This window comes from Melozone crissalis, unplaced genomic scaffold, assembly GCF_028551555.1.
Source record: "Melozone crissalis strain CALT ecotype California unplaced genomic scaffold, PUWL_Pcris_2 ptg000027l_1, whole genome shotgun sequence".
NCBI classification, from domain to species: domain Eukaryota; kingdom Metazoa; phylum Chordata; class Aves; order Passeriformes; family Passerellidae; genus Melozone; species Melozone crissalis.
Window position 1 is genome coordinate 66,506,578 of NW_026535805.1, and position 26,367 is coordinate 66,532,944.

Genomic DNA, 26,367 nt, shown 5'->3' on the forward strand with positions numbered 1-26,367 from the left:
AAAAAAAGGTTATTGCACAGCTATAATAACAACCAAAGAAGAGCTGGGTGAGAACATGAGAGGAGCAGCCCTGCAGACACCAAGCAGGGCCAGTGCAGAAGGAGGGGCAGGAGGTGCTCCAGGCTCCAGAGCTGAGATTCCCCTGCAGCCCCTGGGGCAGCCCATGGTGAGGCAGCTGTGCCCCTGCAGCCCATGGGGATCCACAGGGATGCAGAGATCCACCTGCAGCCCATGGAGGAGACCCACACTGGAGCAGGGGGTGCCTGAGAGGAGGCTGTGACCCTGTGGGAGGCCCGTGCTGGAGCAGGGTCCTGGCAGGGACCTGCAGGGCTGTGGAGAGAGGAGCCCACCCTGGAGCAGGTTTGCTGGTGGCACTTGTGACCCTGTGGGGGACCCAGGCTGGAAGAGGTTGTGCCTGAGGGACTGCACCCTGTGGAAGAGTGACCTGTGCTGCAGCAGTCTGGGGGGGACTGAAGCCTGTGGGATGGACTCACACTGAAGAAGCTCATTGAGAGCTGTGTCCTGTAGGAGGGACCCCAAGCTGGAACGGGGGAAGGACTCCTCTCCCTGAGCAGTAGGAGAAACAACCTGGGATGAACTGACCATAACTCCCATTCCCACCTCCCTGCACAGCGTGGGGAAAATGTAGAGCTGGGAAGGAGGGAGGGGTGGGAAAAAGTGCTTTTAAAACTTATTTTACTTCTCATTATCCTGCTGATTTTCTTAGTAATAAATTAATTTAATATCCCCAGGTTGAGTCTGTTCTGCCTGTGACAGTATTTGATGAGTGATCTCTCCTGGTCCTTATCTCAACCCATGAACCCTTTCTTGTATTTTCTATCCCTTGTCCAGCTGCAGAGGGGAGCAAGAAAGAGGCTTTGGTGGGTGTCTGGAACCCAGCTGGGGTCAACCCACTACAGTAATACAAAGATATTTCACCTGTTGCTGAGCATTGCTCCAACACTCAAGGCCTTTTCTGTTCCTCACCTCATCCCAGCAGTGAGGTGACTGGAGGTGCACAGAGTTGAGAGGGGACAGCTGACCCCAGCTGACCTGGAGATATGGGGTCATGGTCAGTATGGAGAGCTGGGGGAAGAAGGAGGGGACGTTTGGAGTGATGGTGTTTGTCACTGTTTGTCACTGTTACACGTGAGAGAGCCCTGTTTCCCTGGGGATGGCTGAACACCTGCCTGCCTGTGTTAAGTGATGAATTTATTTCTTCTTCTGTTTTCCCTGTGCACGTGGCTTTTGCTTTTCCTATTAAACTGTCTTAAAAGCATCCCTTCTGCTCTTCTGATTCTTCTCCCTGTCCTGCTATCAGGTAGAGAGATGGCTGTGTGGTGGCTAGGTGCTGAATGTGTTTAAACCACATCACCTGCATATTCACAAAGAATGACAATTTATGGCTCAGCACAAGAAAAAATAAAAAAGAGTAACAAAGTCTGGCCTAGTTTTTAGTTTAGATTTCTAAAATATAGTTTTATGACTTTTGTATAATTTCAGACTTTTTTTCTTTGGTCAGCTTCAAGCTAAATACCATTCAAAATACTGTTGTACCAAGCAATTATGATTTCAGGACACCAGTGATGCCTGTGATCAGCCTTGCACAACTGGAGCTGCACCAAGGTTGATAGAGAGGACCCATAGTTGCTTCTGAAAAGACTAATGATCCTCTTGGAAATACTCGCTCAGTGTTGTCTCACCTTTGTGACTTTTACCTCCCAAGTTTTCCACTGCACTCATTTGAAAATAAAGGTCTCAGGTTACCCACAAGAACACTGTCAAGCACAGAGCACAGTGGGTCTGTGGGTCACCATCACAACCTAAAGGAAAAGCTACACTTGTGTCTCCTTCTCTCCTGTTCACACCACCTCAGTAAGGCACTGCTGCCTGCTGCTTGCCAGGATCTGCCTATGTTCAAATTCCCACCCTGTGGTACCTGCAGGGTTGTTTGAGATCACTTCTCACTTTGCAAAGCCTTGCAAATTATGGAAAAAGTAGATGGAGAGGGGACTTTTAGAAACACAACAGTCAGCAAAGTCTTTATGCCTCAGGTAGCCTGACAGACACCTGAACTGGTTTTGGCTTGATATTGAACCTTGATGATTTTTGCTTATGGAAAAAAGAATCAGACTGGAAGAAAGGATAGTATCAGGACACTTTGACAGGAATGCTGCTTTTTTCCCCCCTAAGACTTCCAGTGTAGGGGAGAGTTGCAGGAACTTTTGGAATCCTGCAAGGTGACTCAAATCCTGGGAGCTGAAAGCTCTATGCTGTTTGTCTGCAAGGTCTTATACAGCCACAGTTCAATTAATAATTCTGATGAATCTTTACATTGATCTTATCTTAGGGTTTGGATAGCCAATGCTGCTGCTGACATTTAACATGCCTGTGCTGTACCCTAGAAATCTGCTCAGAGAACTGCTTCTGTAAGGAACTGAAAATTTACATATCCCACTATAAAACTGTGAATGCAGATTTGCAAGCAAACTTCTACATCTCAAATCTGGTTTATTCATCAGCACTTAATGAACTCATTGCAGGGATCTTTCCTCAATTACCAGCCAGAAGAAATACAACACAACAGATAATACAAACAATAGACACCTTTGTAACTGAAACTGTGGATCACATCTTGCAGGAAAAGGTAGAAAAAATAAGAATGTTCCCTTGATGTTTAAAAATGAAGAATCTTACACAACCATCATTCTTAACTAATGCAAATCATTCCCTGCAGAGCAACAAATTGAAAACACCTAAGATAAATTTGAGAGGCTATTTACTTTGAGTATTTTTCAACTGTTTGCTTCCCCCCAAACATATTATGAAACACAATTTTAGAGGTTTTTTGTGCAGTGTCTCTAGTTTGGGTTCTTATCCTTATCTGAAAAACATTAAGTCATGTTTTTGTACAAAACTGAAGAAACTTCAGTTGTTGGCAACTATTACACCTAGTGCCACATGACTTTCTGATCAAAACAAAAGCACATAATATAATAAATACATGCTAAATACATTAGAAATCCACTAAATTATTTCAGTTTTCTGTTTTCAAAAAGAAAGTACAAATATGGAATCATGACTGAATAAAGTTATTTATCTCTGAATCCCATGAATATTAATACTAGGAATGAACATGTTTAGCACGTTTACTGATGATATGGAAGAAAATGTAATCATTGCTGGTAAAATCTGCAGATGTCATGAAGATTAGCAGATATTCAATAGTAATGAAAGCAGTACAGGCACACGAAATGATCCATCATTTACTAATCCACACATACTAAAAAAAATTGAAGTTAATACTTCTAAACAGAAAGACTAACATTTGCAAACATCAATATGGAACAAAGGACTAAATCCTGGATAGCAATAAATCTCATGAGCATTTGTCTACTATTGAAAATAATTGAACATGGTCTTCCTATACAATCCTATGTCAAGGGGTTGATCCAAAACCAATGAAACAGTGAGTACAAAAGTTGGCACTTCTGAGATTTTAAATGAATGCTAAGTTTCTATGCTCAGTTCCAGCAGGCTTCTTTCTTAAATGGTTGGAAAAAATTGAGAGAATGTATGAGGGAGCCACAAAACCAAGTTGGAAGCTATAGAAAATGCTTTAAATCAAATAAAGAGATAACAGTTACAGTGTCAAAAAGAAGGTTGTCTTGTAGCTTGATTACAGTATTCAAAAACTTTTACAGGAAGTAGTGAGGGACTAATTGATCTAGTGAAGAAAAGCATACCAAGAACTAATGGCTGAAAGTTAAATCTAGACAAACTGAAATTTAAAATAAGGCACATGATTCTAAGCATGAAAGTGATTGAGTACTAGAGTAAATGACTAAAGAAGGAGCTAAGTCTTCATTCCTTGATGTCCTTAAATCAAGCTGGCCTGTCTCTGTACATGACTTGCTTTAGCAAAACCACAAATTGTGCCTTTGTCAGACTGGTCTTCACCCTGAAGCAAAGGGAAAATTTATGACCAGAGATCTAGATGGGGTCAGAGAAGATAATCTCATGTCCTTTTCAGTCTTACTTTCCACAAATCTATCAATTTACCGAATGAGTATAGAGAAAAAACTTTCTGACTGACTTTTGCCATCTGGATAACAATGTGATCCATAGCAAATTGTAAATCATACAGTAATAAATGTATGTCAGAAGCCACAGAGATTAATATATTCTTGAAATGCCTTCTAATTTAGAAATTTGGAGTTATTTAACATTTTACACATTAATTTTATTCTGGGTAATTGAATCAAGGTGAAAGGGTTAAGCAGACAGGCTATGAAACACTGTGCCATGTACTTAGTTTAATGTGGTTGGAAAAATCAATGAACTTTGGTCTGTCAGCTTGCAATCACAGATTTAATTGACTAACATGTCAAGTATTTTAAACTGTTTACTAATGTAAATAGAATCCAGCACCATAGCCATGGTAATAAGCCAAGCAGCTTTCCCTGAATTCCAATCTGATTTGAACATGACCTTCATTTTAAGCCACATGCCAGAGATCAAACAGTTATCATTATGTCTACAGAGTTCAGTGATTACACCTGTGATTCTCAAGAAACCATATCTGGTATTGATTCCTTCTGTAGAATCCAGGTAATGGTTGATCAGTTTGATATTCCTAGCAATGGTTACTCTTTCTTTGAGCATTTATAGTCACTTCCACTTGATTATTATCACTGGGAGGAGGAATGAATCACACAGCAAACTTTTACTGGGTCTGCCTGAGAAATGGTGGAGGCTTTGTGCACATACACAAAGGGAACAAGAAGAACAGGAGAAGCATCTCCTCAGCTTGTGTTGGGTGAACTCCAGGCACAGCTGTACAACAGCTCCTTACTCTTCTTTTCCCTTCCCTTTTTACCATTCCCAGGCAGTAGCTTCCCACAAAAAGACATGAAAGCATCAAGGAGAGGGGGTGACAGCCCTGTACAAGCTGAAAGAGCTTGTGTCAGGAGTAAGTGATGTTTTGGCCATGCAACATGCACATTCCTTTCCTCAGTTGCAGTAAGTGATCTTTTTTTCAGTCCTTTTTCTTTTTAACCAGACCCAGATGCCTGCAATGCAGATGTTTTCATGACTAACCTATTTATGCTTTCATACCAGTCAACATGAAGCACTAAGTTGTCCCATTGGTATCACTGTTCCAATTCTAAAGTAGATGTCTAGCAGCAGTCAGTTATATCCAGCTATTTAATCCCAGTGATTAGGAAGCTCTTTAGGATACACAGCTCAGAGGGTAAAAGCTGCACTGTAGACATCTGAAGTCAGGAGGAATGACTGCATGCCTCCAAGCTCTCCTTAGCAAGATGCAGAACAACATTGCCTCCAAAGCACTGCTGGGGAGAACCAGCTCCCCATTTTACCAGACTGATCAAGTGCACAATGTGAAATTATGAAGGCACTTTAAACTCTCAGCAGCCTTGCCCACAAGTTCAAGCACGTTCTCCACTGTAGACAGGTCTGTTGCATTTCCTGAGCACTCTGTCATCTCAGAGGTGACAGAACTGGCTGCACTGGTGCTGTGCAGCAGGGCAAACCTGCATCAAGCTGCTGCTGATTTAGGAAAGGAGGAAACAACAGAGAGAACAGGGAGATTGATGTAGGAGTACACAGACAGTAAGGCAACATTAGTCAGCACAACAGGCAGTTGTCCTAGCACCTTACTGACCAGGCTTGGGGTTTTGGCCAAGGTTTTGGGCAGGATCACAGCAAAACAGAGCATTAAAGAAGGCAAGGAAGACAATGGAAAGATTGTGCTGTACAGTTGTGGAAAGCACTGCAGGGGAAAAGCACAAATGTGCAAATCTGAAAGTATGGCAAATGGCTGATGGAAATTCATACCAGGGGCTGGCAGGGATGGAGGAATCATCTGTGCACTGAATGAGGGATGGAGAGGACTGCCAAAGACCTTGAAAGTGAAGAAAAGCAGCCCCTATTTGATGCAACCTATAGCAGCCTAGAGTTGATGCAAAAGAAAAGTTCCTTCTGTTTTTGTGTACTCCTCTTCAATCTTAGATTACACTTCTTTTCTGTCCATTATACATCCTAAAACAGGATGTAGCCTTGCAGTAATAATGTAAAAGAGAACTACAACTTGCTTATACACTTTACTAGAGTATGGAGTGCATTAAAATGACTACAGACTATTAATTATGCAAAGTTAAGCACTCAACTTAGAGAATAGCCTTATTAAAGCTATATATTTGACCTTCACTGACTATGGTGCATATGCAGTTTCAAATAATCATAGAATATATAGGTTTTTTGCTAGATTCTTAGAGACAGTAAACAAATACAGCATCTACATCTAAACATTGAACAGTTTAAAACAACAAACAAAATTTACTCAGATGCAATGCAGAGGATAAAGCAGTAAAAAGTGAAGCTTAATTAGCTGCATAAACACGTGCAATATAGCCCTCCTTAGGAGCAACCCAGGGCTGATGCAATTAACTACAAAACATGCATAGCTAAAACCTGAGGTTTCCCTAAATATAATACATTTTCCCAATGCTACAGATTGCCATCTTCTGCACTACCACTTTCTATTATTATGCCCAATGTGTAGCATACTGTACATGCATAACACACATCTCTTCCCATTCCACATCTATGGACTGGTTTTGTGACATACGTGGTTTTATTAGTAGGTGAAATAAGTTTTCTTTGGTGAAAGCTTCAAATTCTTCTGTTTTCATGCTGCCATTCACCACTTTTTCCTTCCTGGGTTTTTTGGGGGTTTTTTGAAATTCCCCCCCATCCCCCCCGTGTCATTTCAGACATTCAGCCTATTGAGTAGTAACTCCCTACATGGGAGCAGGAGAGAAAAGCCAGCTGTCATGGAAAACACATTATGGAATTTATAACTCTACATGATTGTAAAGCACTACCTAAAATATTGCACCAATTACAAAGCAGTAAAAATCTGTAACATTAGAGATTGATTTCCAAATTATATATCCACAAAGGAGAAAAATTAAGGTCTTGCAGGCAATTTTAAGAATAAAGCATGTACCTATATATAGATAAAGGCTTTGCACTCATACCCTTGCATACAAGTGCACTGACCAGCTTATAAACCACTGCAGATGTCTCAAGTGACTTCAGCCCCTGTGCTCTTCCTTGTACATGCTGGCAAGGGACCACTGCCTCTCTGAGCACGCTTCTGTCCCACTGTGCTGCTGCTCCTTGCTTACTGTGCACTGCTCAATAATGTAAACTAGAAAGTTAACCCCTGAAGACACATGCAGATTACTTCCCACTTGATCCTTAAATTCTTCCTACTCTTGGGGTCCATGCATGTTTTAAACCAAAAATTTTAAATATTTCTGTCTCCAGGGAAGTTTGAAATTAACAGTGTATATACAGTTTAGCTGGAAGTATTCTGATGCAAAATCCACTTAAAAAACTCTTCCATGTTTCAGTAATTCCACATGATGCAGCACATTCATTAAACTGAATGATGCTGAAGAAGCAAAAATTCGAAGCCATATCTTTTACCATTTATAAGTTCAGCATGAAAATCTAAAGGGATAAATCTTTCATTGCTATGTTGAAGGCACCATGTATAGTGAAATGAAAAACAATGTTCACGGGTGGATATTAATTTAAATTTTTCGGTTTTCATATCTCAGCCACATTGTGATACCACTGCTTCAATAAACCTGAGAAACTGTAAGGAGATTGAGCACCATTTCTTTAGAGAAGCAGTGCAGAAGGGTGACTAGGTATTAAAACTGTGATGTATGAAATCCTTTTGACTGCAAATAGAATGTCAAATATGCACCTGCTACCATTTTTAGTAGACTGCCTAATTTAAATGATGTTTCTTTTGTTTTAAACTAGGTCTTTCTGCTGTGTTCTTTTGTGCATTGCTTTTAAGTGTCTTCATGCGTGTTGCAGTTCAGCACACCATTGACACATTTGTTTCAGAAACAAATACACTTATGCAATTGCATTTATCTCCAGTGACAATCTACAATTTATCTTCTTGAATTTGGTCAATTTTCTAAACTCTTAGCATACTTTAACCTCTTCATAATCCCTGTTAGTGCAACTGTGGTGGGTTTGGTAAGTCTAAGATTCAGCTCCTCTCACAGGTCATTTGCAAAGATACCAGGTATCACTGACTAACTGGCAACACTCAGACAATGCTCCTGGCCTTGCTTAGCTGGGGCCAGCTGATTTCTGCACAGAATATAAGGCTCTTACAGTGGTGAATGCAAAGGGAAAAAAAGAGAGATCAAAAGTAATCTTTTATCCATTATTACCTGGTTCAAGCAAAGTATTTTTTGACCTGTGAACTTTTACTCACTGGAATAGTACAAAATTTTACTGTGCTTTAGGAGTGAGGCTGCACCAGATGATCCCGCTGTGGGGATCCCTTCCAATCTTACCCATTCTGTGATTCTGTGAAAATATTTCTGTTTGGCAAAGATATCAAAATCTGTTCATCTATATGCAGCTATTCAAAATTCAGTTGAATTTAAAAATCACTTTAATATTGAGAAATCTGGTCTAGTGGAAAGTGTCCCTGACCATGGCAGGGGGGCTGGAACTTGATGACCTTTATGTGATTATGAGAAATACAAACCATTCTGTGATTATGAGAAAAAGCCAAGCACTGAAAAAGAAATAATAAGAGAAATCAAAGCAATAAACAAGGCTGTGACATGAGTGCACGAGTGCCTGTGAGATGAGTGTGTGAACGTGTGGAAGTGTGTTCCAGGCTGGACCAGCTGGTGTGCAGGAGAGCCACAGAGCAGGCAGAGGGCCCAGGACCCAGGCAGGGATAGGAGAGAGGCTGTGCTGCCATTCAAGGGATCAAAGGGAGTGTAGTCAGCCATGTGAGTGCTGTGGGTGTGCCCCCGAGCTACGTGCTTGAGCATTGCTACTGACAGAACCTGGAAATGCGGAAACCTGCCTGGAAATGGAGTCACCTACACTGACATCCAGACCTCCAGGTACACTAACCTGGAATCCAGAGGACAAAGAGGAGGAATTGCCAACTCCTGGGATTTACTCAAGGCAGCAGCCCTATAACCCGTCAGCACAGTCACTCAAGTATCAGGAAATGCAGACACTACAGTTATTTTTGTGGTCCTAATTTGATCTCTTTTGTACTTGTGTTTCAAAAGTCTGTCTTTGATTACATGACCTTGCTCATTTTTATCATGTTCAGTGTTCAGGACAGATGATGTTTACCTAATGAGTTGCTGTGTATCCTTTTTTGCAATTTCTAGGCCTCATTTACTGCATGAATTCAAACCTTAAAGTGAGGATGAAGTGATTCATTTCCCATGAGTCAGTTAAGAAGAGTATCTAGGTGCTTCACATTCAAGTGATGTTTTCTTCTTTCTCCAGATGAGGGACTGAGGCACACAGGACCTCAGTGAAAAGTCACAGCTACAGTTTGATGCCTATGTGTTAGCAATTTGGGAACATTAAAACAGGGAGCACAGTACTGGTTTCTCCTCTGCAAAGTCTGGTTTATATACCTTTCCTGCCAGATACAAACCAAACTCCAGTTCTTCAGAGCTGCACAAAGCTCCCTTAGCCATAAGAATGGTTTTTCTGCAGCTGCAATCATTTGGTGTATTACCAAACCCCTTTAAATTTCTTCAATTAATGAGAAAAAGTTATGATTTTACTTTTGTTGAAAATTTTGAGCATCATTAAACCAATGCCTTGCAACAGGATATATCAGGCAATAGAATGAAACAGAAAAAACAAAGCAAAAAACCCCATGCAATGTTTGTAGTCTCATCAGCAGTGTATCTCCAAGCACATGTTGGAAAAGTTAAATATGTTGCCCCTGTCTTACTGATGACAAAGTTAACACACCTAGATATAAGACTTGGTTGGCTGTTATCACCTGTCAGATGAATGATACAGCTGAGAGAAGAGCCTCTCACAAAGCACTTCTTTCTTCATTATTCCAAAACATTTTACAACCATGGGTAGCATCTACACTTGGATAAATTCAATTGCAGAAATATTACACAGCAGTAGATTACACAGTAGTCAGGGAGAGAGGACCCAGTACCATAACTCTGTAGTCAGTGAAACCCATTGGATTGTAACAGGCTGAGCCATGGGCTAGTTCTGAAAATGCCATCCAAGTTTCTGCATAATCCCAACCAGGAACTACATGACACACATGACACACATATAGAAACATATTTATGTCCACAATTTAGCAGTTTATTCAGCAAAAATACATTTCTCAGACATAATGTTGCTTAGGTTTAAATATAAAAAAATATAATTCTGTTTTCCAGGCAAGCAGATATACAAAAAAGTCAAGAAATATAACTTCCAGAAAGGAATAATAACTTACAAACAAAAAAGATAACACTATACTTCTTAAACAAAATACCAGACAGAGACTTTATCATTCCAGTCAAGTCCTTTATCCTAAGATGAAATGTACATATTAATGCAGCTGAAGACTCAGGCCATACTCTTGACCAACCCATGACAAAATTCACACTGTAGTCATACCTTTATTGTCTTCTGGAGTTTTTGTTCATTTGCCTTCACTGTCTTTTGTAGTTTTTGTTCATTTACCTGAAGGTGTAGAAAGTGTATTGCCACTGCTCTTCGTGAACAATTGCTACTTGGTTAAGAGTTTGTATATTAAATTTTAATCCTGTGCATATGGACACATGGGTAAGGCTTTATTTCCTGTTCTTCACAGGAAGTATATCTGTAATCCAGTAGTGAAACAGAGATGTGGCTACCTTGGCATGATCTGAAACAGAGAAAACACATTCCTCCTGAAATACCTCCATGACATTGCTGAACACTAAGAAAAAGACTTGTGCAAACATCTATTTCCATTCAATATTAAAATTTATTAAACCCAATGCACATGCTGGACCTTGAAGACTAATACCTATACATTTCTATATAGGCAGGTGCATTTTATTTTAGGAGATCAGTCATTTGTATGAGACACAATTTTGCTCATACACTTTGAAATTTCCTATTTGTTATGATTCAATAATTCAGAAAAAATGAGATTGAAATGACATGATCATGTGCAAGGCTTCTTTCAGTCTGGAGAGTAGTTTCACAGATCATTATTTAACTTACAATAGTACCTAGAAGCCTCAGTTGAGAATGAGTCATATTGTACTGATAGCTGCATTAAAGCCTCAAAATGCTATGACTTCTGTCTTTGAATTCAGAGATTACCTATGTGACTTTATTGATTTTTAATGATAAGATTTTCTGCAGTACTTATCACATAATAATAACATTTAAAATGATTCTATAACATTATGCTAATACAGTTTTCAAATTTCCTTTTCTTTGAATGCTCATTCATTAAAAAAAAAAAAAAAGAAGAGTAAATTTCATTATTTTAAGGCTTCTGCATATCCAGCCTCTGCATTGTTGGCACACAGTAACTATATTAATTCTGGTCTGCAAACTGTACCTCCCCCTGCAATGAAGACTTATATAAATGACAATTCTCCAAAAAAAGGCAGTTAAAAGAAGCTTCTAGCTCTGCCATGAGGAGTGATAATTTCCTAGGCAACAAGGGAAGAGTATGTTTGAGATTTGAAAGCAACCAACAAAAGGAAAATGTTAACAGATAACAGGATGAAGTTGATGAGCAGAAGTTCATAAATGAGTTCATAAATTAGGAGATAATGACTTTTTTTTAATTAGGCGATCACCTATGCTTTAATAATTGATGTGAAACGGGAATTAAGTAGCTCTCATTTCCAAAGCTAGTTTCCAGCCAGCAAAGGGAGAATTACTTGCAGTCACAGTTCTTCTCCTTTGCCCACTGCACTGTGGAGGATCATGAAGGTCTCTGGCTTCCTTCTGCTAACGGCCACAGACTTTCTGTCAGAGCTCAGCACAGCTCCCATCATGAGAAACCCATGTCTATGTGACTTCTAAACATTCCCTTCCCTGCACATACAGAAGATTTTTGGTAGAGGTAAGTACTTTTTGTTAATGACTACCAAATAAATGGAACCATTTTGTTCTCTTTTACAGACTGAGAACGATGACGCTCTAGATAATGATGTTCACACAAACACTCTTCACCAACCTCAACTTCAACTCATCATTCAGGTACAAGGTCAAAGGCAACTTGACAGAGCATTTAAAGCACAAAGTACAAGGTAAGCTGATGGAGGATGAAAATTAAACAGGACAACCAGTACCTCTGAAACATAGAGATTTTCTTAACTATTTTTTCTCATTTAAATGAAGATTTAAAAGATAATAGTTAATGTTGATAATTTGTGTGTCTGAATCTCCTCAGTATTTCTTTTTCCTGCAAAATTTATCAGACCCTACCATCACCCTTGATAAGAATTTCTTTGATATAACTGCAAAAATTGGGATCTAAGAGCTTAAGATAAAACAGAAATTTGTTTCTTGTTTCTTTTTTCTTTTGGATGCACTATGATTTTCAATCTGAGTAACAGCTAAGAGATGCAAAGGAAATACCAAATCATGGTATTAAAGTAGTGGTTTTGAATCTGTAATCTGCAGTCCTGGAACAGCCCATGGCCTTATACTAAAGCACCCTTATCATCAGTAGCCATAAGCTTGCCAAGTGAGACTTTGTAATCCCAGTGGAAAGTTGGATGAAACCATAACATCCATATATGAGGAAATAAAAGACATAATGGTGTGGATAATTTGTAACTTCTACTAGTGGAGAATGTGCACTTATGTGAAGAGATGCATCACTTCTTATTTTTTCTTATGCTTCCCTGCTTCCCTTCCTGGAATTAAAGATAAATCTGAACAAAACATAGCACCCATCTTTACCTCCTTGATGATGGTGTCTTGAGTAGAATCATAATGATGGGAAAAAGGGTTAACATACTATTTCTTGAACTACAGGGAATAAAATGTTTATTTTGTAAAAATAATACAACTTCCTAAAATCATAGGGTTTTTTATTGTATTAATATGGAATGACCTTTCCTTCAGTACTTTGCATCCCCGTAAAAATAAAGAGAGAAAACTCAAGACAATAGGACAAAATCATAAAAATTAGAGAATACCATTATGTACTGCACATTTTTAACTTCATAAAAAGCCCTAACTTGTCTTTCTATCTTGAATTTGTTAGTACAACAAAGGACATACTAACAAATTCAAGTTCTTATTATAGAAAGGTATTATATTACAAAGGTCTTTGTAACTCTTATCACCTGCTCATTGGGAGTGAAAACTAAAATGTAAAAAATCCACACTGGACAAGATGAACTGATTTTGAGCCAAATGTACAGAAAAAGAAAAAGTATATAATTAAAGGTCTAATTCAAAGTAAAATTTCAGAGCATTGTATTTTCATTCACTGAATTTCTGGAATTACAAATAGAATGTATTTTTTAAAGTCTGCCGAGGAAACTTAATGACTAGCAGGTGCTTAATTATCCTTTAATAATTTATAAGAATGTATTTTTCCTCTTTCTTATGTTGTTGCACCTCATGAATATCAAATAAACTTCTATGGTTACACCACTGAGAACTTGGAATGAGATTAGAATTGAGCTTTGAGTGACAGCAGTTACCAGGGAAAAAATCAACTGAAGAGTAAACAATTCTAGGCTGCACCAGCAGAAACATTATTGAATTTTAAAAATCACTCAGGAAATTTTCTTTTGCTTTTTCAAGTGATGAATACATACATTGGAAAATTAGGGGTTTTAATTTGCTTCTGTTTTCTCTCTTCATTTTCACATTTCTGCTATACAAAAGTAAACAGAGCAACTTTTCCCAAGGCTGCAAAACCCAACAGAACTCCAATTGTATTGTACAGAAGTTAGATAAGGCCTGTAAAGAATATCCCAAATGTTGTCACTTCAATTCCATTTGGATTTAATCAAGAAAAGCTGAATTAGTACATTCAATAAAGGGTAATAACATTTTCATGATTCCTGCTGAGTTCTACTTGGTTTGCACACATGTATTACATCCAATGAAACTGTGTGTGTAATTAAGATCAGAGATTGTAGGCTTGAAATGCACAGAAGGGTTTAATTCCATATATGGAATTAAGTATAGATGGATACTTCACATCCATCAGAACCTTAAGGGCTGTAATACCTCATATCTCCCCTTAAAAGAATACATATGAACTTCTCTAAGAGCATCCTTTTCAAACTGTATCAGATCTGAACTCCACAGGCAGGAATTCTCTCCTCTCTCTGTCCAGCACACAGCATCCAGTAGGCTTCAGTCTAGATGAGGATCTTTAGGCACTATCATGCTGTAAATTATTTAATGAAGTCACAAGCATATGTCTGTTCTTTGAATGCTGTTGCTAAGCCTCTGATGGCTATGATCTTAATTACATTGTTACCACACTGCCACCATCTCTGCTGATACTCTTCAAAAGACTTAGAGTACAACCTAAAATGGTTGAGATCCTCTCATGCTGCAGCTAACTGCTCTCAACTGATTAAATTCTTTGGGAGGCAAGAAAATTCAGCACATCTTGTAGATTTTTGTCTGATGCTGCAACACATGTTCTAATGACTAGTAGTAATGACTGTTTAAATGAAGACCACATGAAAAATGAATCATTATACCTCATGTGGACTACATGCTGATCCCACATTCACTTGAAGAACTATTAACTGTACAAGAAGAGATTCTACTAAAATTATAGGGGTAATAATAGAGAACAGAAGGAGCCTGTGCCTCAGGCATGAAAAAATTTAGTAACAAAGTAATTTTTCTTTTTATGAATGACTTCAGAATAATATTTGTTATAAAGAGTAACTTCAAATTTTTGCATTATCAACAGTATTTTTTAGAAACTAAAAGGGTAAATCAAAGTTTAGCTTGCAAAGTCTGTGTAATAAAGAAGCCACGTGGTGACCAAGAAGAAAAAAAAATAATGGGCTTTATTGATTTTTATGCATGTAAAATTAATTCTTAGCTGGAGGAGTGAAATCTCCAAGATAAACAAGTTAATTCCTGCAATTTAAAAAGTCTACCATGGGAATGTATTAAAAATATGCTTTAATTATGATTAAATCTTAAAACATTTCCGATTTAAAAAATATTGGTTAAAACCCTTGAATCATCTCATATTCTGTAATTGCTGCGAAGTGAGAAAAGCTTCTATATTGATTGTAAAGAAATGGAAAATAGGGATATCACTGTATTTTTGGTAGGAATTATGTTTTCATATCTTGTATAAACATATATTTACTATTACATCCTTATTTACAGCTTCTTAATTTAAAAAAAAAAAAAGCTTTGTGTGAATTAAAATTCACACAAAAATATCAGTGTATGAACATGAGTGAATAGAACCTACCAGGAGACATCACAGATTGTTCTTGGAATTGTTTCAAAGCATCCTTCAATCTCTCAGTATCCTGTAGCAATACAAGGGATTTCAGCCGATGCAGATGAGTCACATCTGAGGAAGAGATGGTGCGAAGTTCAAGACATTGTAAGAGCTCTTGGACAGTTGCTGAATTTACAGCAGCATCTCTGCATTGTGATTTCTCTGGAAAAACAGTTAGAAAACTATGTTAGAAAACTATGTTAAAATATTCAGTGAACTGAGAGAATTTTTCTAATTACAAATTTTTTTCCTAAGACAGCATCCTCCTTTTTAGTACAAGTTACAACCAAATATCAGGTACTAAAGAGTAGCTTGTTAAACATTTTTTGTTAAATATTAAAACAATAGCAAAGCAAAAACTACAAAAGTCAGTATGTGAAAAGGACAATAGGATTCATAATGATAGGAATACAAGGAGAATCAAATTTTCAAAGTTAGCAGAAAAAGAAGGTGTGAAGAAGAAACTGTACTGTGGCTAAAGCACTGTGGTTTTGCTTCCTACACACTATATATGATGAACTGCACAGACATTTGGAGAAGGGAGCAACTCTGAGGAACAACTGCAAAGCACTTCTGGAGGCAAACAACTACTTTAGTACTCCACCTTTATTTTTTTATTTAAGAAGCAATTATTGCAGCATGCAAGACCACGGAGAAGGACACACATTGTTGTAATGGGTTGACCTTTGCTGGATGCCAGGTGCCCATCAAGAGGCTCCATCACTTCCCTTCCCAGTGGGACAGTATAGCAATGCTGTGATGGCCCCGACGAGGGGAGAGAATGATGCATCTGACTCCACGGATATCAGGAGGTTAATTAATTACATTACTATCCAAAATAAAGCCAAGCACTCAACCCTGCACACAACTGCTCACACTGCACTGAATCCCGTGACTGTCACCCGACAGTCCCGACAAACACACTCTTGGCCCTGATAGGCCAAGGAAACAAAACAGCATGACTTTGGGTAAACAATTTCCATGCTGCATTCTACTTTTGCACAATCACAGGCACAGCAAATGATAAGAATTGTTTTCCTTTCTCTGAGGTTCAGAGAATGCGAATCCCAGAAATATTCTTGGGAAGAACTGTGCCTTGCTTTTCTCTGTGAAGAGAAATGTGGCTACAGGACAGGGCAGAGAAAATGAGATGAAAATCGGCTCATAGGTTGAGATAAGGCAGTTTGGTAAAAAACCCAAAACCACAAAAAATCCAACCAAAACTAGCAGATGTTTGCAGACACATAATTAAAGAGGAAGAAGGGGTTATTCTCTATTTGTCACCGGCAAGTGATATTCAGGCACTTCCTGGGAAGCATGGCTTCAGCCCATGTAGCGGCTGCTCTGGAAGGCCAACACTGTAAAAAAACAAACGCCCCTGTTCTTGCTCCCTCCCTTAGCTTTTATACCTAAGCTGACGTCATCTGGTATGGAATATCCCTTTGGCTAATTTGGGTCAGCTGGCCTGGTTGCATCCCCTCCCAGGATCTTGCCCATTCCCAGCCCCTTGATGGAGGGAAATGTTGGAGAGATAAGCTGCCAGCACTGCCCAGCAGTAACCAAAACTCTGGTGTGTTTCAATGCCTTTCCAAAGCACTGTGAGGGTTGCTGTGCACAACGAGCTCCAGCTCAGCCACACCCAATACAATTGTTTATACAGTACTAAATCATAAACTCACTCTTTCATCCCAGCAATGTGTTGTTTTTTTACAAGCAAGACACCTGAGAAGTACAGAATTTTCCCCATTCAGATTTTTAACGTATGTATTAGAAGTGTAATCCAATGTGACCATTTGAAAATGCACCTAAAAGCAATGGCTTCCAATTTTATCTAAAAAAATAGGGAGTGGTAAAGTCATTCAACTAGAAAAGACAAACAATATAATGCCAGATCTATATATCAACTGGGATTTGCCTAACAAGAAAGTTAGTCACTCTGATTTATAGATGTCATATCTCATCTGCAGATGAAATTCCTTTCTACTAAGAATTCCTCTTTGTGGATTCCAAGGTCCTCACTGGCTCAACACTCCAATCTGCTGGTTTGAAACTACAGCCAGTCAGTCTGCCAAAAACTACCAAAATTTGAACTTGACTTGCAGGAAAGCTGGCAGTTCAGCAACACTCTTTCTTAAAAATCAACATGCAACACAGCTGGGGACAACTTATCAAGTTTCTGTTCTGGGTCATGTATTAACAGCAGAACTTGAAGAATTTGCAATCTTGCTTGGTCACTGTGGAGTTCCACTACAGCAAATGCAAGTAGCTTAGCTTGCATTTACTTAGCCATATGGTGAAGTAGTAAAATTCTTAATTTTGGTGATGGAAATACCTTAGCCAGAAAGTAGGATAGATTTCAAATGCTAGGATTAGTGTGAAGACCTGATGCAGCAGGAAAATTTAACATTAAGCAAAGAAAATTCTATGTATAAATCTTGAAAAATTTAACATGAAATCCCTGATGTCATCTTAACAAGGTTTTTACAGTAATTCTGTAACTAAAAGATGAATTTTATGGTACTAGAGGCTGATAGCTCTGCCTCAAGATGGACTAATACAGGTAGGTAAGCTATTTAATATTCTCCATTCAGCTCCACAGTGACCAATGAACATTGGATAGGCCATTAGGGATAAATCCATGCAATTCTTTTAAAAGTACTAGGGAATGTGCATTGAGCATCAGTTCCCATTCAACTTGTTCACAAGCATTTTATGTTAATATAATTCCTAGGGCCAATAGTATCTTCCCTGTTCCTGTACATGCTGTCTGTCTAGATTTCCTTATAGAATTCAAATAGATCTCCTGAGACACAGAGCATTCAGAAAACTAGATTGGTTCAGAGATGCTAAGCATGAAAGTAGTTTAGGGTAGCAATTGCTTATTTGAAGTTCTCTGAAAGCAAATAATCCTTCTGGATGGTTGCTTGCAGAGGGGAAAAAGAATTTTAATCACTTGCCCCAAGTGCATTTGAATGTTTAGGAGAAGAGCAAGGAACATCATGTATATTTTTAAAGACAGAGGACCACAGGTTTTTTCTATTGATATGAATTCTTGCATATTCATGTGCAGACCAGAAAGTGGGACAAATACTAGGTACTCACATGCCTTACTTCTTCTCACATGCCTCTCTTCAAGAGAGACACTTCTTTAGTAGATTTGTAACATTTTACAGCAGTAATAAATGCATATCCATTTTCCCCTGTGTGGTAATACTCATAAAAAGAAAGGAGAAAGAGTGGTACATACTGTCAGTAAAATAAATTTGTTGTGTTGCCTGCAGGAAGTCCAGAATGCTATCTGCCTTTTCACCTATGTCTTTTAAGCCTGCTGCTTCTTCTTTGTTGCTTGTGTCAGGCTGATATGTAAAATCCACGCTGGTAGTTTTTGTTACTAAGCCAGCTGCTCTCTTTTTTTCTTTCTGTCGCTTCTTTTTCATTTTCCTCTTCTTGTTTTTGCTTATTTTGGGACCGTCGGTTTGCTGCAGCTGTAAATTATCTTGAACAACAGTCTCTTGCATTCCCAAATCTGTTTGTTCTCCATGGAAATTACTAGAGATTTGTGAACTGCTCTTTTGTTTCCTCCTTCGAATGCGCTTTCTCTTGGTTTGCCCTTGATATTCCTCTTCTGCAGATTCAAAAGAGACATGAGAGCTGTAAATAAGAAGATCTGTAATAAGCATTTTAGAACTGCATACAATGAAATATGACACCCTTCAAATTCTGGGATACCTGAGTGGCTCTAACCTTACTTTTATGCTTAAAATGTCTTTCAGTACTACAATGTCAAAGTCAACTTTTCTGAATGCATTAAAAAGACATGCTTTTTTCCCTTCTGCTTTCAATAAAGACTGTATTCTCCTTCATGCTACATACTTTACATCCCATGTATTTTTTTAAGGCAGATAATACAGTTCTATACAGAGCAAGGTCAACAGAATGCCCAGAGCAAAAAACCAGTATGGGCAGACTGGGTGACATGACCTGAGAGAGCTTCCCAAAGAGTCCCACACCACCAGCTGGTAGACTTGACCAAGAAGACAAGAAGAATGTACATAATTTACAATCAAAGATGATAGTGTTCATATTGATGACATCCATTCATGACAGTGCTGTGCTCTAAAAACAGCAGGCATTATTTCTGACTCATCTCTTTTCTCCTCCTTAAACATTCTCCTCCTTTGGGATATCTTACTGCTAGCTCAGTTTTGGACATCAACTTTATAGGAAAAGCATGCAAGGCAAGAGTGACCTTGGCAAGTAATCTCCAATTTCTTTAACAGCCTGCCTTGGTTCTGTTGTTCCCTTGTTACATTATCATTTCCTTACTATCTAATTCTTCAAAAGCCTCAGATGTCACAGGAAATAAGTCCCTCTTGCTCCTCAAGACAGCTTTTGCACTTCTTTACTCAGATCTTAACCCTATATACAAAGCCCAAGTTTTAAAGTAATCTCTGACCCTGAACTGATTTTTCCTCCCCCACACTCACTTCTGACAATTAGCCCCTTTAGCACTAGCCAAGGAAGAAATGGCCAGAAGCAAAAAACTATCCTGCCTCTGAGTGCACTGCTGCTGAAGTCCATATTCATGTCTATAATAATTGCTGTCTAACTAACTGGACTTCCCTCATTCATGATCTAACAAAATCCTCACACATTTAAACCACATGGATTGCAGAATTCCAGTTTTATGTATTGAGTTTGCATGCCAAGATTTTGGTCACAAGGGCTACAGTGGTGACTTGAGTGAAGAGTTGCTAGAAGCTTCCTCCATGTCCAGCAGAGCCAATGTCAGCCAGCTCCAAGATGGACCTGCTGCTGACCAAGGCTGAGACATCAGTGATGGCAGCAATGCCTCTGGGGTAACACAGTTATCCATTTATATATATATGTAACACATAGTTAAAGAAGGGGGAAAAGTTATTGTGCAGATGCAATTACAACTAGAGAAGAGTGAGAATATGTGAGTCAAACAACTCTGCAGACACCAAAGTCAATGGAGAAGGATGCTCTAGATGCCAGAGCAGATTCCCCTGCAGTCTGTGGTGAAGAAAACGGTGAAGCAGCTGTGCCCCTGCAGCCCATGGAAGTTCATGGTGAAGCAGAGATCCTCTTGTGAGGACCCTCCACTTGAGCAAGTGCAAGCCTGAGGGAGGCTGTGACCTCACTGGAAGCCACGCTGGAGCAGGCTCTGGCAGGATCTGTGGTCCTGTGGTGATGGGAGCCCACACTGGAGCAGGTTTGCTGGCAGGAGCGTGACCCCACAGAGGACACAAACCGTGCCTGAAGGAATGCATGCTGTGGGAAAGGAGCCACGCTGGATCAGTTCATGAAGAGCTGCAGTCCATGGAAAGGACTCATGCTGGAAGAGTGTCTCCTAAGGGCTGGACCCCATGCCACAGAAGGAGAAGGACTCCTTTCCCTGAGGAGATGAAAAGCCTGAAACCCACATTCCCCATCTCCCTATGCTGCTGGTGGGGAGGAGGTAGAGAACTGGGAATAAAGTTTAGCCTGGGAAGATTGGGGGGACAACAGAAAGGTGCTTTTAAGATTTGATTTTACTTTTTCCTATCCTACTCTAATTTTTATTGGTAATAAATTCAATTAGTTTCCCCAAGCTGAGTCTGTTTTGCCCATGACAGTAGTCACTGAGTGATCTCTCCCTGCCCTTATCTTGTGAACCTTCAGTAATATCTTCTATCTCCTGTCCAGCTGAGGACAGTAACAGAATGGCTTTGGTGGGTGCATAGCATTCAGCCAAGGTGAAAACACCATATTCTAATGTTTTGCTCTAGAAAGTTAAGACATTAATCCTTCCTTCAACCCCTACCTGCATGCTCCTAAATTCCTTACAATGCCCTGAGACTAGTACTGTTATTTATCTGGATTTACACCATTCTCTTAGGATCAAAGCAACCTTGCTTGGCTAAGGCTGGTGTGATACAGGAGAGACCTCTGAAGCCTAATGCTTGTTTCAGAATGATATGCATAATCTCCTGAACTGTCTCAGACATTCTCAGCATGTTTGGCTTTCTCATCACTCCTCCCCCTAACCAGTCTTTGTCGCTATTTTCTCCATGGTTGGAGGCCCTCTCTTTAATTTCTGTTTCTTTTTCTGTCTTGAACTCTGTCATCTCTGAGCCACTTTCTCTTTAAATATCACTACAGACTTTTAGTTCTTTAGCTGTCAGATGACTCACTGCAAAGCAGTTTTCCATATTTTCAATGAAGAAGGCTGCATAAAAATAAATTTGCTGTATTGTAATTGAACACCACAGCACATTAAAGACACAGCAAACGTCACCCTGGACCCACAGTGTGGAATGTTTCACACCCATGGTATTTGAGCTAAATATCTTTATATGTGATTTGGACATATGGGATGTGGGAAAAATAGCGTCTGTGTCATCCTGAAGGCATAAAATATCAGAACTAAGGCAGATATGAATGGTGAAAGATGCTATAAACAAAACATCATGTTTCAGCTTAAGATTTAATTTGGATTTTCATGGAAGTATTAATGTTAAAATAGGTGAATTTCATTGCAAATATATATATATATATATATATAATATATATACATTGTTTTGCAAAATTTCTCAGCCCTCTGTTGACCTGAACAGCACTGTTTGCTAATAACACTACTAATCTATGCTCTCAGCAAAGCAGCCTAACTTGTTCTCAAAGCATCTGAGACCCCCAAGTCTCAGTGAAACCACAGCAAGGTGTGCAGCCAAGCACCCTTCCTTAGTTTGAGATCCCTTGGAAAAAAACAAGGCAGAAGCCAGGGTGGGGCTTAAGACAGCCAATGTTTTGAGTCAAATCCAAAAGTTTCCTTATCCTAAATAGCTCAGGACAGCAGAAGGTCTGAAGAGACTACAGTAAAGCTGTCAAAAGGCAGAATGAATATAGTCTTCTCATGTGTAGGTATTAAGAGAAATGCCTGGCTGAAAGGAAGCCAGAACTATGCTGACTTTCCTCCAACACAGGAGACAAATACAAGACTCTGCCTAGTTTTCTTGAGGAGCTAGAGTGGCAGTCCTTTAGCAGTTTTGGTTATTCTTTGCCCTGTATTCTAGCATCTGTGTAGTATCTACTGTTCCATGTGTGAGAGTTACCAGTGATTCAACATCAGGAACAAATACAATTAGATGCTTATGAATGCAAAGCAATGCACACAAAAGGGATTAATTTGAGCAGCTCGCTGGTGGGGTAAAGTGAGCTGTTATCAGCTCAGGAAAAACAAAAGCCATACCTGTGCATCAGCATGGAAGGCTCAATGAAAACATTTGCTCAGTTGGTATCAGTGATCACAACAGCTAATACCTTGTTTGCATACATAAGAAAAGAGATGAAAAATAACAGGAAAAATATTCCAAAGCTATTGTATAAACCTATTGTACTGTTCAAGCTTGTAATGCTGTGTTTCTCAGCATAATTCCAGAACAGTAAGGTTTTGGCAGGCAAAAGGAGGACTCTCTTAGAAGTTAGCAGAGGAAGAAACTCCAAGAAGATTTGTATGATTTAACTTGAAAGAGTAAAAAAATAGACTTAATTTCTGCCTCCTCATGTGAAAACAAGGTGACATCTAAGCTGTTTCACAAGCTAATAGAAGAAAGTAAAACCTTTTTTCCCCCACTAATGGTTCAGTTTGCTATAGATTTCCCATGCACATGGCATGCAGAGGAGCCAAGAGAACTGCTCGTTCATATAACCAGCAAGGCTACCTGATTACAACAGCCATGCTAAAATATAAATGAAAGTTATACAAGAAACATACACCATAAAGTTTATGTCACAGCCCACACAATGACCTTAACAAATGACATATTCAGTGGGATTTGCCTCCCACAGCTTTAGCTGCCTGAAAATACTTAGTGCATACTTAGACCTGTGCTCCCTCTGATAACCCAAAAGACTCTTTCTTCTTCAGAAAGCAGTTTATCCCATCCTAAACCAGCAGGGATGGAAATGCAATCTGTAGGACATCATCTCTCTCCCCTCTTCCACTAACCACAAAGGAAATTGAGATGATGAGCTCTGACTAGATGCTTGCAACACCTGAGAAGAATCAGTCTCTTTTACAGGAAATATTGGTACAAAGGAAGGTGTTTCTTAACATGAGTCTGCTCATCAGATGATTTTTACTAATTACCAAAATCCACTGTTTTATAAAAAGCCCAAAACAAGACCCAACTTTTGAACTTTTCTCTACATTTCAAGCCAGTATGGGAGGCCTGATAAAATTCCAATAGATACAAATTTGGTTCTAATAATTTTTCCCACTGACAGAAAAGATCTGTTATATCAAAGCTAAGCAATTCTAAAAAAATGTAGGGAATATACACCATGCAAGCAATCTCAGTATGTTGAGTAAGTACTTAAGCAACAGAGATAGGAATAGCTTTTGAGCCACACTAACTCTGGCCACAACTATAGCTACAGCTTGCTCTAATTCCACAAGAGCTGATGATTTCTCTCCTGTTCCATATTGGTCTGTCACTTCTCTTCCTCCTAAGACCTACCTCTGCTCCACAAGTTGCTTAATTGATCACATAATCCAATTATCCAGGAGCAATTGACTCTAACCTGTTTAGTCTGCACTTGGTGCTCCTTCGGACTGAGCAGTGTGTCTTCCAGATGGAATGCCCATATACATTTTCCAGGAACAATTTCATAGGCATTTCTGTCAGCCTTGGCAAGAACCCCTTCCTCAAGAACTGTTCAGAGTTCTTTTGTTTTGGCATAGATTTCTTTTTGGATGCAGTTTACCACGCAGGTGCACAGTCACACTACCCTGACTGACAGCATGATATGGAAGTAGAGATGAGCAGCCTCGGAATGTAAGTTAGCATTAAAAGAAAAAGTAATTTTCTAACAGCCTATCTTATCTTGTCTGAAAGATTTAAATATTTTCTCCATTCAAACTAATGTTTCTATAACAGAACAGAGGTACAAATACATAAAAAAGTACACTTTAAATGAAATAAGAGGACTGTGTTTATACATACAGCTTACTGAACTGTCATAATGAAAGGTCAGTGCAGCCAGTTTCTATCTTCAAAGAAAAACAGAAAACAATGAAAAATATTAAAAAATATTGATAGGAAGACACCAAATAAGCTAACTTTTATTGAGTTCTATTATATTAGGAAGTTACTCTGCATTCATCATCAGAGCAGCACAATGAGATTAAATACAAAGCTTAACACAGGCTAAGAGCAATAGCTGACTTCCTCCTGACCAGACCTACCATCAGCATGAACACACTGCTGGCAACTCCATGATGGAAAATATAAGCTTCCTTGAATTTATCTTTACTATTTCAGTTCCCTCAGACAATGACAGATGGAAACATTGTGAGACAGCATCCTATAAGACAGTGAAAAATAGGAGGCTGATTATTTAGTTGTCTGCAAGTCTAAGGGATATGAAGTTTCATAATATGAAAAATGAAGTTTGCCTATGAGAATAAGCTAGGATTTTTGAATGCTATGGGTATTTTAAAATCAGGCCCCTGAATATTATAAGAACAATAATGGAACAGGGAAAAAATAAAAGAGAGAAAAAAATATGTAAAGCATACTGAGGAAAACACAGTCAAAGAATATCCACTCAGCTTTAGGAATCCATATAATGTGCTCATCATTACTCAAGTATGGCAGCTGGCTCTCCTGCTCAAGTTCCACAGCTGGCTGTGTGGATGCTGCTCATGGTAATTCTGTAATTCTGTTGGGTTTTAGCTTTTTGGCTTTGGGTTGGTTTCTTTTTTAGATGCAACAGGATGTATGCCCTTCTGATTTTTCATCCAGTTTAAGCTCTTTACTTCTCCTTGACACTGGATGAATCTTCCATGGTCTACCATGCAGTCAAAGCAGAGGAGTTTAATTTTGGTTTAGGATATTGTAAGGCAAAACCAGAATGTTATTTTTAGTGCCAATTAAGATATCTGTAGCTGCAATTTCACCAAGAGTGAAAAGCTATGCCTGGTGAATGCAATAAAATGTAATGGCTCATTAGAATAACAGCAATACTGGAAAGATCTCAGGGACACAAAATGGTGTTACTATTTTTTTACTCTTTTTGGGGAAACTGCTTCAAATAATTTGAAATCAGAGAAAGAAAACTCATTTAAAAAATTTTAGAACTTCTATTAATGTGCAACACGTGTTGTAGAAAACTGCAAAAGACTGGAAGCTGTTTAGGATAGGGACTGTCTTTTATTTTTTCATTCATACTATGTTTGTGTGCTGACAAATCAAGAATTCACATAAAACTGGCAAATGTTGCATAAGTTCTGCCTACCACAAAGGAGTATTATCTCCTGGATTTTAAGCAAATCCTATTAATGTTAATGACAATAATCAGCTAAAGGTAGATAACACTTTCTGCATAAGTCTTCAATCATAAATGTTCACCTGACTGTATATACAGATAAATTTCTGTTATTCATAAGTTAAATCAAATTCCTGCCATAGGACAAACCGTACTTGGTCATATTGAACAACTACCTACTTCTGTATCCTGTACCAAACACTACATACACTGCATTCAAGAAAATATGAACTCTGGACTTACACAGAGGTACAATAATGGCTGTTCTTTTGCACTTTTTACCCTAATAATTGCCATAATTTTGCTTTTTGATTGCTGCTGAGTGCTAAAATGTTGTTTTCATGGTTATTCACTGTATTGTTATATGTTACTCCTGCTTGGTAAGAGTCAGTTCTGAGCTCACCATTTTGCAGGTGAATTTTGACTGGTTATTTTTTCTGAAGTACATAACTTGACAACTGTCTAAAATGTGTTTCATCTGTCATTTTTGACAAATCACTCAATCTGGGATTACACTGCACCCAACTCTAGCCTTTGGTGCAGTCAATATCCATGTAGCCATCAGGAAACCTTCTGATATCACTTCATTCTTCTTACCTGACCATCTATTGAACACAAGCCTCTGTTTTGAGAACTGCTGCATTCTCTTCATCTACTTATCTATTCTGAGGCTT

The 26,367-nt window shown here is 38.8% G+C and overlaps 1 protein-coding gene across 1 annotated transcript in view; it reads right to left on the reverse strand.

Annotated features, from left to right (window-relative positions):
• Nucleotides 1–10,211: 10,211 nt before the first annotated feature.
• ERICH1 (glutamate rich 1) overlaps nt 10,212–26,367 on the reverse strand; it is a 65,360-nt gene continuing 49,204 nt past the window's right edge. Inside the window, exons 4-6 of the mRNA XM_054280271.1 lie at nt 18,609–18,986; nt 15,329–15,523; nt 10,212–10,771 (exon numbers count right to left, since the gene is read on the reverse strand). Of these exons, the coding sequence (XP_054136246.1) occupies nt 10,698–10,771; nt 15,329–15,523; nt 18,609–18,986 (647 nt within the window). The 3' untranslated portion in view covers nt 10,212–10,697. The remainder of the gene's footprint in view (nt 10,772–15,328; nt 15,524–18,608; nt 18,987–26,367) is intronic.